The 12,526-nt window shown below is 36.2% G+C and overlaps 2 protein-coding genes across 2 annotated transcripts in view; one reads left to right on the forward strand and one right to left on the reverse strand.

Moving 5' to 3' along the window:
• The window catches only part of atxn7 (ataxin 7), a 46,259-nt gene extending 40,935 nt beyond the window's left edge, over positions 1-5,324 (reverse strand). Inside the window, exon 1 of the mRNA XM_079845238.1 lies at positions 5,160-5,324. The gene's annotated coding sequence lies outside the window, so the exon portion shown is untranslated. The remainder of the gene's footprint in view (positions 1-5,159) is intronic.
• A 2,333-nt stretch (positions 5,325-7,657) lies between these two features.
• On the forward strand, positions 7,658-12,218 carry thoc7 (THO complex 7). The gene is made up of 8 exons (XM_079844259.1): positions 7,658-7,704; positions 8,315-8,435; positions 8,576-8,703; positions 8,791-8,877; positions 8,959-9,016; positions 11,695-11,761; positions 11,859-11,928; positions 12,038-12,218. Exons 1-8 carry the CDS (start codon positions 7,686-7,688, stop codon positions 12,094-12,096), a joined length of 609 nt encoding a protein of 202 aa, XP_079700385.1. The 5' UTR covers positions 7,658-7,685; the 3' UTR covers positions 12,097-12,218.
• The last annotated feature ends 308 nt before the right edge of the window (positions 12,219-12,526 follow it).

Raw genomic sequence — 12,526 nt, forward strand, 5'->3', positions numbered from 1 at the left:
GAACTTGTCTGGAGTTTTATATCATCAATCAATGACACGTTCGGCGACAGTGAGTTGCATACACGCGGGATTGAAATGGTGGCTACAAAGAAATCTCTAGCGCTCATTTTGGTCATAGTTTGTCTTGAAAAACGAAGATAATTTGACGGTCGTCCTAGGAGAAGCCGAATCTTCTGACACTGCCAGAATTTCATTTGAGGTAAAATTTAATCGCAATGGTCATAAATCGGCTGCTGGTAAACATGTCAAACTAACGATCAAAGACTTCAGATTATAGTCTAGGATCAGAGGAATCTTTTAGGATTTGCAAAATTTGTCTCAGACGGCCAAATCGTGGCCAAAATCGCACAGTGTGCACCCGCCTTCTATAGTGTGACATGGCTCACAGAAGGGATTATTTTCGTACTGTCTGCGAGCTGTCGTAAAGAACTATTATAAATCGTGCAGTGTGCTTAAAGGACAACTCCGGTGAAAAATGAACCTAGGGGTAATTAACACATGGTTACCGAGTAGATCGTTCTCTGGGATGCATTTTCATGAAAATCGAATGTAAAGAGTTTTATCTTTAAAAACAGATTAGCTTATAACTAGGACCGGGACTTTAACGCGTTAATTAAGATTAATTAATCACGGGACTTTAATGCGTTAATTAAGATTAATTACGCAAAAAATAAATAACAATTTTAACCACACTTATTTTTGCACCGCGGAACGTTTTTCAATTAATGAGTTTCGACAGACCGATTATACTGGAGCACCAACTAGCGTTCTTGACTTTCGACAACAACAAACCACAGTGAACATGAACGAAGAAGCTGACGAGACCGCTTTGCTTGGCCCCGTGGATGGGAAATTTTGTTTTAAAGAACGAAAGGATGGAAGCGTCGACAAGAGCATGGTTGTGTACAAGCTATGCAACAAGGAATTTGCGTATCACCGCAGCACATCGAGCCTCAAATATCACCTCAACGCAAAACACAGGAGTTAGCGTGGACGTTAGCCCGACTCCGAGTAAAGTTACAAGGACCTAAATATGCTATTGCTACACTTAATAGCAAACATTGCACTGATCTGCTGGACTGAAATAAATAAACAATATTTTGATGAATAAGCTTATGTATTCAATCATTATTCAATTGTATACTAAAAATCCATGTGAAAAAAATTACTTCTCACTGTTCTCAGGTCAAATATTTATATGCAATTAAAATGCGATTAATTTCAATTAATTAATTACAAATCCTCTAATTAATTAGATTAATTTTTTTATAGAGTCCCGGCCCTACTTATAACGCTAGTATATGGGGCATAGAATAAGTAAAAAATAGCCTCACACTAACACGATAGCATAATGAGGGTGCTGACATGCAAACCGAAGCATTGAGAACTTTGTAAGCATACAAACAGTTTAATAAGAAGATACTTTATAAAGACACTACATTACGGACAGGAGCCATCTTGGAAAACAGTCTCGACAAGTCGAGCCATCTCTTTAGTGTGTATCCTTTGGAAGCACTAGTCTCTGTTGCGTTCAGTTTTTTTATTTTATTTTTTATTTTCTCTGTTACGTTCAGTGCTTTCTTCCGGAAACAACGAACCATATGAGATTCCAAGTCACAGTTCATCACTTAGCACAGCGTTCGTGGCTCGACTTGTCGAGACTGTTTTCCAAGATGGCTCCTGTCTGTATATGCGTAATGTACTGTCTTTATAAAGTATCTTCTAATTAAACTGTTTGTACACTTACAAAGTTCTCAATGCTTCGGTTTGCATGTAGGGACCCTCACTATAACGCTACCGTGTTAGTGTGAGGCTATTTTGAGCCTTGTTAGTGGTATTAACTAGCGATTTAATTTTACTTATTCTATGCCCCATATACTAGCGTTATAAGCTAATCTGTTTTTAGAGATAAAACTTTTTACATTCGATTTTCATGAAAACATATCCCAGAGAACGAACTACTTGGTAACCATGTGTTAATTACCCCTAGGTTAATTTTTCACCGGAGTTGTCCTTTAACCCAATAATAAGGGAAAACATAACTATTTTACGAGGTGGCGATTTTGCATCGAATTCATATAATGTGAAGCATACAAAATGTACGATTTTTAGAAAAGCATCGATTCAAGAGCGTACAAATTAGCCAACAATTTGCCGTACAAAAATGTGAAATAGCTACGAACTGCCATGAGATTGTGTTGTTTTTGACAGAGGAGCCCTCATGACCTAAGGCCAAGTGAATATGATGACTCTAGTTTTCTTCTCTACAGTTTTTTACTAGCTCAAGATCTACTTATGTAGGAGCCCGTCGCTACAGAGTAATCCAATCCAATAACGACTATCCCCGGCTAACCATCTGAGAGCCCTTCAGTTGACAGCCTGATAATCCGTCTCAGGGATAAAAGGAACTAGTGAAAATGTTTTGACTTTCTTACATCAGTTGCTCAGTTCAACATTAAATTCATAACCTAATTAACTTACATGAAATAAGCAGAATTTGCACTGTATGACTTAATCCATTTCTGGTAATACAATTACAATACATATCTGAATCAATTATAATTGACATAAAAGTCATTTCAACAGATATACACGGACAGCATCATTCTGACGTTAACTGAATGACTATTAGTCTATTGTGTGTCAATGGAATCAAGTGTTGGCATGAGGGAAACAGAGGCTGATTTATGACTTATAATGAGATGTTCTTTGTGGTGTCAAAGATTTCCCCTTTAGAGTTTCTACCATTAGCTATGAAATATATTTGAGTTTCCAGCGCAAACGCCCACTCTTTGTCAAAGCCTTACAGGGGTGCATAGTTACACTAAAACAATTAATATTCCAAATTTAGAATGCACAACTGAAGCTGTGACAAACAAAGCTTGTTTATTCCTATATTTTTAAACTACTGTGCAAACAGCATGAGCCACCAGAGACTTTAATTCGAAGAAATAATCAATCTGTTGTTTATATACATATACTTTGAAAATGATTAGTCACTTATGTAGTTGTCATTTTATTTATCATTTAATCATTCTTTTATTATTATTATTCACTTGTCCTTTTATGTATATTTCCATTCTATTGTTGTTTAATCTTATGATGGTGGTTCAAGGGATTTTTATTGAGTAAGAGATAAAAACCTTGAAATGAAGACTTATCTTTACATCACAGGCATTTTGCTTTGGCATAAAAACACTTTTTGGATTTGGATTTTGTACTGGTCAGACGTAGAGCATTGAAACATATGCATTCAATTAAGATTATTCAATAAACTCAGCTCTTTTAATTATCATTACTTCATCTCCTTCTGGGGGGTATTCCAGAAAGCAAGGTAAAATTACCGTCACATATACCTTAAACTCTTGGTTGATTAACCCAAACCTTGCTTACTCGTACGTTCAGACAACCCAGAGTATGTTCCCGGATAAACACACAAGACATTCTCAACAGAGCAACGAATCGATGATTCACCATGCAAACAGATGCTAAGAAAAAGCATGCCATTCTACTTCCTCCTCTTTTGTTTAATGGCGATTTACATAACCTACTTAGTCCACATCGTCACCTATTTGGTGGTTGTGCAATCATTTTTTCAATCTTTTCATTTAATAAGTAATCTTTATTCACTGAGAATCGGGATTATATTGTTTGTTTGATGCTAATTAATTAAATGCAGATCTTTGTTGGAAATGACAATATATATATTTGAATTTAATGAACATTTTAACATTACCTTGTTATAATGGTGCTTTGGTTTCATTTAATTAATTTATAATATTGTATCTTATATTGCAACTATATAACAAATGTAGTTTTATTAATTATATAACATACATCTGAATACTACATAACCTGCTCCGGAGGTTATGTTCAGAGAGTGAGTTGCTATGGCTACTTACACACCCTGAAAGTTACCTCTGTTTTTGGAACCGAAAGTTGAGGTTACACTCTAAAAAAAAACGGTAATCATAGGGGAACCTCTTTAAGTTCAGCGGTTCGTCTTAAGTTCTTTAACTTCAGCGGTTCTTTGGCTGAGGTGCTATATAGCGCCGCTACCATATACAGAATATGTTAAGATATGGTGCTATATAGCACCAAAAGTGGTTCCCCTATGATTACGACCAAGAACCACTTTTGATTACCATATAGCACCATTTTTTTGTGTGTGTATCCACTTACTTACTCTTAAACATACCCAGGTATGTCACATAACCTGCTTTCTGGAATACCCTCCTGCTCTTTCCTGACTTTCTCAGCCTGTTAGAAGACTGTTATTAGAGTTTTGGGTACCAAACAAGACTTGGTGTTGACAGGTTTTACTGGTTTTGGACACAAAAGAGATGACAGGAGCCAGGGTAGGATCTGATATATTTCTGACGTGGAGATCCATCCGATCTAACATTCTGCTACTGTATTTATTGATCGTTGTTAACATTAGTTGATACGAATGCAACTGTTCATTTCTAGTTCTCATGTTAGTGCAGGTCCATAAAATAATACTATATTAACAGATACAATTTTACAAGGTTAACATATACTTTAAAAGCATTTTTCATTGTTAGTTCATGTTTACTAATGTAGATAACCAAATGGATCCTTATTGTAAAGTGCTAATGAAAAATATATATGCGTGTTTCCTATAAACACCCCTGCACTTCCCCTCCTCAATGATGCCACTTTTGTGTAAAGTTTAATTTATAACTTTGAAAGCCATGAGCCCTTCTGTCAAATGTCATGTCCTTGAAGTTTTAAAAGTGTTTTGCTAATGTTTCCACTCTTACGGCTCCATTAATTCCTTGCCCTGTCCACTTGTTAGCATCCATTAAGTAACTTCAAATGAGCAAGTGCACTTGGGAAAGTGAAAGCAATAATGGCGAGATCTACCAGTCATTAGAAAGGCTCCTACAACAACTTTTCTACAAGGGCTAAACATAGCGGCTTTGTCGTCAGTGCGAAACGAACAAAGTAAACTTGAGTATTACGTCCCCAAAATCTAATGTTAAACACATAAGAGGGGGAGGGGGACGGCAGCAGGTTTAGCTTCCTCGCTAACTGAGCAGCTGAGCCATTGGTGGCACTGCTGTAGCATGCAACTGGCTAACTGGCAGAGGAACAGACATTAGCAGCTGATCTCGATGTCATCATTGTTCTCTTACCAATGCCCTGGACTTCAGAGGTCCCGGTAGAGTGCCAGAGAGAACAAAGGCGCAGGCTTTAGGGTATATTGAAAATGAAGATCAGCTCAAAGAGCGAGTGCAGTGCTCAGTGACTGTGGAGGTCTTCACCAGGTGCTTCCATGTCTGTTTACCAGGCAGCATTCTGGGACAAGAACGTCACTGGCTGAATCCAGCAGCACGCATGCACCGAGCACGCCTGTCACTGGACAGTGTGGTGGTGTGTCAAAAACGAGAGCGCTACCTGCCTAGACAGCATTTCTGGGCGTCTTACACGCGCTTGTTACGCTCTAATGCGTTTTTTTGTGAGTCATTTGAGCAGTTGGGACGCTTTCACAACAGCTTTTCGAGCGTCCCAGACGCGCCCTTTGGTGCCCAAACAGGCTTTCTATGTAGACAGCTCACTGGGTTTTGAAACGCAGCCTGCTACTGCACTTCGCAATAACGTTAGATCAAAACGGCAAACATATGGAAGACTAAAAACACACTAATCAGAGCCACATGCAGCCGACACAACTTTAAAATTACTTTGGCAATTTAATAATGAGGAAAACAATCCTTGCAGTTTAGGGATATGCTATAACGATCGATGAATCTTTTGAATTGAATTGGTTCACAAAACTGACCGAACCGACTCTTTGAACTGAGAACCGTTTCGGATATGTCCAATTCGTAGCGAGTCAGGAACCGATGAGTAAATGAGCTAATAGAGTATGTTAAAACCTATGTTTAAAACATGAAAACGGTTTCAGTCAAAAGATGTGAATAAATTGGGATATTTCCTAATGTAAATGTATTTATGCAGTTATATAATTTCATGTTTAAAGACCTACTTAATACTGGAAGTTATATTAGATTAGCCTACATTAATTACTATTCTCTGTAGTAGGCTTCTGTCCTATTTTAGTCAAATAGGACTTATATTTTTAAAATATAGCTATTTAAAATATTTATATTTTACGAAGGTTATTTAGTTAGTTAATTGAATTAAAATGCATTTATTTTAATTCATGTATTATTTAATCGAATGTATTTGTTATTATTTGTTAGCCTATTATAGCCTAGGCTAGGTAATTAGCTTAATCTTTTTTTAAAAAAAATTATTTTTTTACCCCGGCTTTTCTCTTGACTTTTCCACGGACCTCCTATCTTCCAAACACATTAAAATGTACTAATTCACATAATTTAATATTTCTGCAAGAAGTGACTGAGGACTCTTCTTTTCTTGTCAACACTTGACCCATTACTGGCTATATTCTATAGCCTATCTATTTATTTAAAATTGTAGATACATGTACTGCGCTAACTGGGACTTGTCACAGCACTTGCATATTGTTGCCCTGTTGTTGGTTTTATTGCTCTCATTTGTAAGTCATTTTAGAAGTGTCAGCTAAATTATTAAATGTACATGCAATGTGGGGGTTCCCCAACTTTTTTGTCAGCTGAACCTCTTTCTTTAACCTAATATTAACCTGAGATTACAATAAAATGACAATAAAATTAAATTCAATAATAAAATTAAGCTAACGGTTCTCTTATGTCTGTTAATGGTCAGATTTGTTTTTTATTTATTTATATTATATTAATTTTACATTTATGATTTAATTAGGCTACTTAATAGCTTTTCATTAAACCTTTAGTTCCACCACAACCCCAGTGGGAAACTCTGACATAGGCTTAGCCTATTTAATGCACTTCATGTTGTTGATAAAGAATGGAATATGTTTTCTTTCTCTTTGTATGTTTATGTCAATAGCATGGTACAAGATTATACTATTCAAATCAATGTGATAAACAGGGTAGCACAAGTAATCTAGTAAGGGTAGAGTTAGTGAGTTGATAAACAAAACATGAAAAACAGTTTAACTCATATTTCTTAACGTAGATGCATATTATATTTACGTTTAATGACTTTCATAGTATCCTATATAAATGACTTAGATGCTGATCATGGCTACAACAAACTGAACTGACGTTATGGGGTAGCCTATAAAGACTTGTTGAATCGTTGTTGTTGTTTTTTAACCGGCTGTATTATTTCTTAACATAAATGCATATTATATTTATGTTCTAAATGACAAAGTTTTTTATCAGGCGAATCATGGCTACAACAAACTGAACTGACATTGCATGGCGTAAAATAATTGCTGAATCAGTTTTTGAAAAAAGTTCTATGAAACGAACTGTTCTAATGAACCGATTCATGGAAACGAGTCGGACTTCCCACCACTGTCAAAAACTACTGATCTGCTTGCAGATGCAGCATTTCTGGAATTCATACGAATGGTTGAAATGTTTGAAAGAGTAATTTAAGCTCAACTTTGAAATGACTCAATAATAATGAAACAAAACCTTGCAGTATAGGGAATTGCTATGATACGCGCTGTGGGGTCGCCGGGTTCGGCTCATTTGCTTCGCAACAGAGGCGGGGCGCTGATGCCTTTTGTGTCCCCGCGCGCTTGTCAATAAAGTTTTTTTTTTCGAATTGTTCAGTTAGCCTATTGGAGAATGGGTAGCATCACTGATGGTAAGAATTTATTTTTGGTGTTTATTTTGTGTTTGCTATTAATGCGGAAAACCAGTATGATTCATTACAACGTTGTCCGTCTATTTTTGTTTTGTAAACTAAAGGAACTAATTTGAAATGAGATCAAAATGAGGAATCATAGCTAGTTAGCCATGTGATATGCTAGAACTGATTCACTAAAGACATGCACAAAATGTATGTATCTTATTGTAATTCCTGCGATTTCATCGAAATTAAAGTGAGTTTGGAAATGCTTACTGTGGCTCTATGTATATGTATGTATATACCGTGTGTGTGTGTGTGTGTGTGTGTATATAAATATAATATATATAGTGTGTGTGTGTGTGTGTGTGTGTGTGTGTGTGTGTGTGTGTGTGTGTGTGTGTGTGTGTGTGTGTGTGTGTGTGTGTGTGTGTGTGTGTGTGTGTGTGTGTGTGTGTGTCTTTCCTGGAAGATTTATTTGATCCAAAAACAGTCATTAAGCATGTAGCCTTTGGAATGCTGGAAGATTCAAACTGTAGTGTTTCAGCCAAAATTGTTGCTTGGTGGTTTAAATTCATATTTAGCTAGACTCAACAATTCATCTTAAATGGTATCTGTTTCTTCAAAGATGAGGTTATTCGGAAGCGTCTTCTGATCGACGGAGATGGAGCTGGAGATGATCGGCGCATTAATGTGCTCATGAAGAGCTTCACCAAATGGAGCAGCTCCAGTTTCTCACCAGAGGAAGGGTAATGTAATCTAATAATGTGAAAATAAAAAGTATACACCCGATATTAGATTTTATTTTTTCTTGTTTACCTTATTCCATCAATTAGTTACCATATCTTTATGTATAAATACTTTTTCATGCTTACATTTTTTGCTGCAGGTTCTCACAGTATCAAAGGATGTTGACATCTTTGGCTCAATGTGAATTCTCCATGGGGAAGACCCTGCTCGTGTACAACATGAACCTGAAAGAAATGGAGAATTATGAAGAAATCTATGCAGATATTGGTAAGACCTCCAGTTGACATGACTGTGATGGGTGTCATCACATTTGTTGAATTACTTAGCAAAATGTTCTTGTCTCTTCCAATACAGAGAAAAGTATAACATCAGCCCATGACAAAATTGCAGAGTGCAAAAAAGAAATCCAAAGAGCGAAAAGGATACGGAAAAACCGCCAAGGTTCAATACAGCTCTTTTGGAGAAATTAATTATTTTTTATTTAAATATGTTTTAACTAATATCTGCCTGTCTCATTTGTAGAGTATGATGCTTTGGCCAGAGTTATCAAGCAACATCCAGACAGACATGAGACCTTAAAGTAAGTTTGAACTTCTTATCTATGTGAAATCATATTTTATGTATCAAACTTTACAGTTTTACTGCTTGGTTCACTGTGTTAATTTTGTAGTCTCTATGTCCTTTAAAGTCACAATGTCATTTTTCGCCACTAGAGGTCGCTTATTCAAAACAAAGGCGTAGCTTGATGACGGCGTGATTTTGCGGAGCTTTTATTGTGCCGCAGAATCAAAAATATGGCAGATGGAAACGTGTCAATTTCGCAAAAAAATTTTTTTTTTATGCTCGCATGAGGAGGTTTTTCAGGCAATTTGCAAAATTTGCAGTCACATTTACAGTTCACCTGGCGTACGTAAAAGACAATCATTCTTTAAAGATGACGCCGTATGTTGGGCACAAGACGAGACAGAGTTCTTTATTAAACTCATAAAAGACAATAGAATTACATGAATACTGGATTGTAAATTATCATTAAGACGTGTGTGTCCAGAAATGGGATGATAGTTTCATCCTTACATCTGCTTTAAAACACAATATTTTGTAGTCCAGAGATTATTTATGTTAGTTAGGGCTGGGCAATATGGCCAAAAAGTGATCTCGATAAAATCTTTTCATATGAGTCTATCGATTATTATCACTTATCGATATTAGGGGGCAGTCGTGGCCTAATGGTTAAAGAGTCAGACTTGTAATCGGAAGGTTGCGAGTTCGAGTCTCAGGTCCAGCAGCAATTGTCAGTGGGGGGAGTGAATAACAAGTGCTCTCTTCCACCCTCAATACTACGACTGAGGTGAGACCCTTGAGCAAGGCACCGAACCCCCAACTGCGATATGGCTGCCCACTGCTCTGTGTGTTCACTGTGTGTGTGCACTTGGATGGGTTAAATGCAGAGAACAAATTCCAAGTATGGGTCACCATACATGGCCACACGTCACTTCACTAAATGTCAAATATTTATTTATTACAGATTTTTGCTCCTAAGTGAAAGCTGTAGAAACCAGACTGTTAATTGTGGTTAAGCTTTCTATTGTCAGAATATGACAAACACTTCACGTTTTTGAATTCCTTACACTTTTCCAGTAGTTTTTCATTAACAAAATACATTTCTTAATAGAAAAATGGATGTCTTAGTTTCTGCATGTTTTAATAGTTGATATTGTTTCTAGTCATGAAACAGGTTTGTGTTGCCTGACTTTGGCATATATCTTCGGCACAGTTTGCATTGCAGTATTAATAATATTACATTGCAGTATTAATAATATTACATGTTTTGTCTTCGAAATGCACATTTGACAGTGAGTTGACAGTAGTAGTAGCTTGAGTTGGGAGGATGCAGATCTGTAAAAACTGTAACCTCATTTTTATATGGTAAAATATAAATATTATGACTGTTTTATTAAAATTAACCAATGGTCTTCCATAGTATCACACAGTTTAACCACAGTTAAAAACATGCATATAGCTCTTCACTACCATGGTAAAATGTATCTATTTGGTATTTATATGAAAAACGGTAGACCTAGCCAAAAAAAAATTGGTATAAATGCACAAATTCTATAGCTCAATCACAAAAAAATACTGTAATAATATTAAATTACTCCTTTGATACATTTGATACATGTCTACATTAATAATATAATACAATTCTATATGAATATCCCACATTTATGCCAGAGTACCATGGTGCAGTAGTTAGTGTCACAACTGGAAATCCATGGTAAATTATGGATAAGATCTCTTCTAGTGAGATCGCTGCCGTTTGGACTTTGACCCGAGCGGATAAACGGTCTGTGTGACGCGGTTCAAATGATTAACAAGTTGTGCTACCTTTTATCAACAAGTTTGTCGTCTTTGGATGATAACTCAAGGTTAGTTTCACTTTTGATTTAACGTTCGTCGCCGCTTCCACTCAATCAAGTTAAAAGCTGCACTCTGACTGGCTGTTGTCGCGTTTATTTCTGCTGTGCGATTGGGTGTTAGAGTAATCTATATCGAGTAAAAATGTCCAGAGCTTATCATCGTTATCGACATGAATTTTATCGTGATTCGATATGATATCGTATATCGGCCCAGCCCTAATGTTAGTGAATAAATACATAGATCCGCTGTGAGTGTGTGTGAGCTCTTGATGGTCTAGTGGTAGAATTTTTGATAAGTGTGCCAGAGTTTCTGGGTTCTAATCCACCATTGTATAGTTTATTCATTTTCTCACCGACAACAACGCAGAAGTATAAATGTAAACTGATGCGTAACTTGCGGCGTAGAGGATACGGCGTAGGTCCGGCGCAGAAGTATAAATCAGTCTTAACTGTGTTGAGCTATATAACAATGATTCATTTTCTTTTGATGAATGCATCCAAACAGTTGATCACCTGTCTAATAAAACACATAATATATTAACGCGTCTTTGGTATTTCCATGGTGTCTAAAATTGGTTTTGGAAATTGAGGGTAAAGCAGGTATGATTTAATTTATAAGCAAAGCACAGATCCGTGTCCTGTTTAAACATTCTTGTAAAATTTGGGATAATGTGAGCACACAAGTCAACAAAATGTATAACATTGTACTAGTGGTTTTTGGATATTTTAATCCAAAAATTGTTCATATTGTGAAAAATAACATGACAAACAGCCACCCTGAGGCAGGGATGCATATAGGCCCACCAACTATTGAAGTGTTTTTGTGATCTTATTTCTGCAGGCAGCTTGAGGCTTTAGACAAAGAGCTTCAGCAGCTTTCACATATCAAAGAGAATGTGGAGGACAAGGTGAGGGAATGTGGTATTGCTTGATGATTTTGTAGAAATACAACATCATACATCTTGCAATATTTACTCTGATCTCTCTTTTTTAACCCATCTTCAGTTGGAACTTCGTAAGAAGCAATTCCATGTCCTTCTCACCACCATTCAGGAACTTCAACAGACTTTGGAGAGTAAGTATTCATTCCTAAAACAATTAGTCTTAGTTCAGATCTCTTTTTTTTCCTGCTGGTATTGTTATACTGCCTGTTGAATGGTCTTAATTTGTTTGTTCATTTTTAGATGATGAGAAGATGGAAAGTGACGATACCCTGGACAGTCTGATGGAAAATGGAGACTAGATATTTGTGTTTTTCTGAGAATGTACCCATTATTATTTTCATGAGCACCAGATGTTCTTTCATTTTAGTCTTATTTTTTTTTTTGGTCATGTACAGAATTAAAGTGCTTTCTTTACCAACTGAATCTGTGTGTCATTTAATTTGAGCAAATAGCCCATTCTAAGTAAATGTTTAGACCTGTGAGCATAACATAAACCATCTATAAAGAAATATGTTCCTGTGTACTGTGCCATTCAATCCAGAAGCTTCATAAACTAAATTACTTTTACTCTAAACTAACTGCTCTAGTTCAAAAAGATTATAAACATCACCAAAATGTTACCCCTGTGTGGTTTTATTCTTCAATGAGGTCAGTCCAAAATGCCTTTGTATGAAGATGCAACATAAAAATAGGACACTGCACATTAATGCAATAAATACAACATTTTAC

Source organism: Gobio gobio (assembly GCF_949357685.1).
Source record: "Gobio gobio genome assembly, chromosome: 19".
Lineage (NCBI taxonomy): Eukaryota > Metazoa > Chordata > Actinopteri > Cypriniformes > Gobionidae > Gobio > Gobio gobio.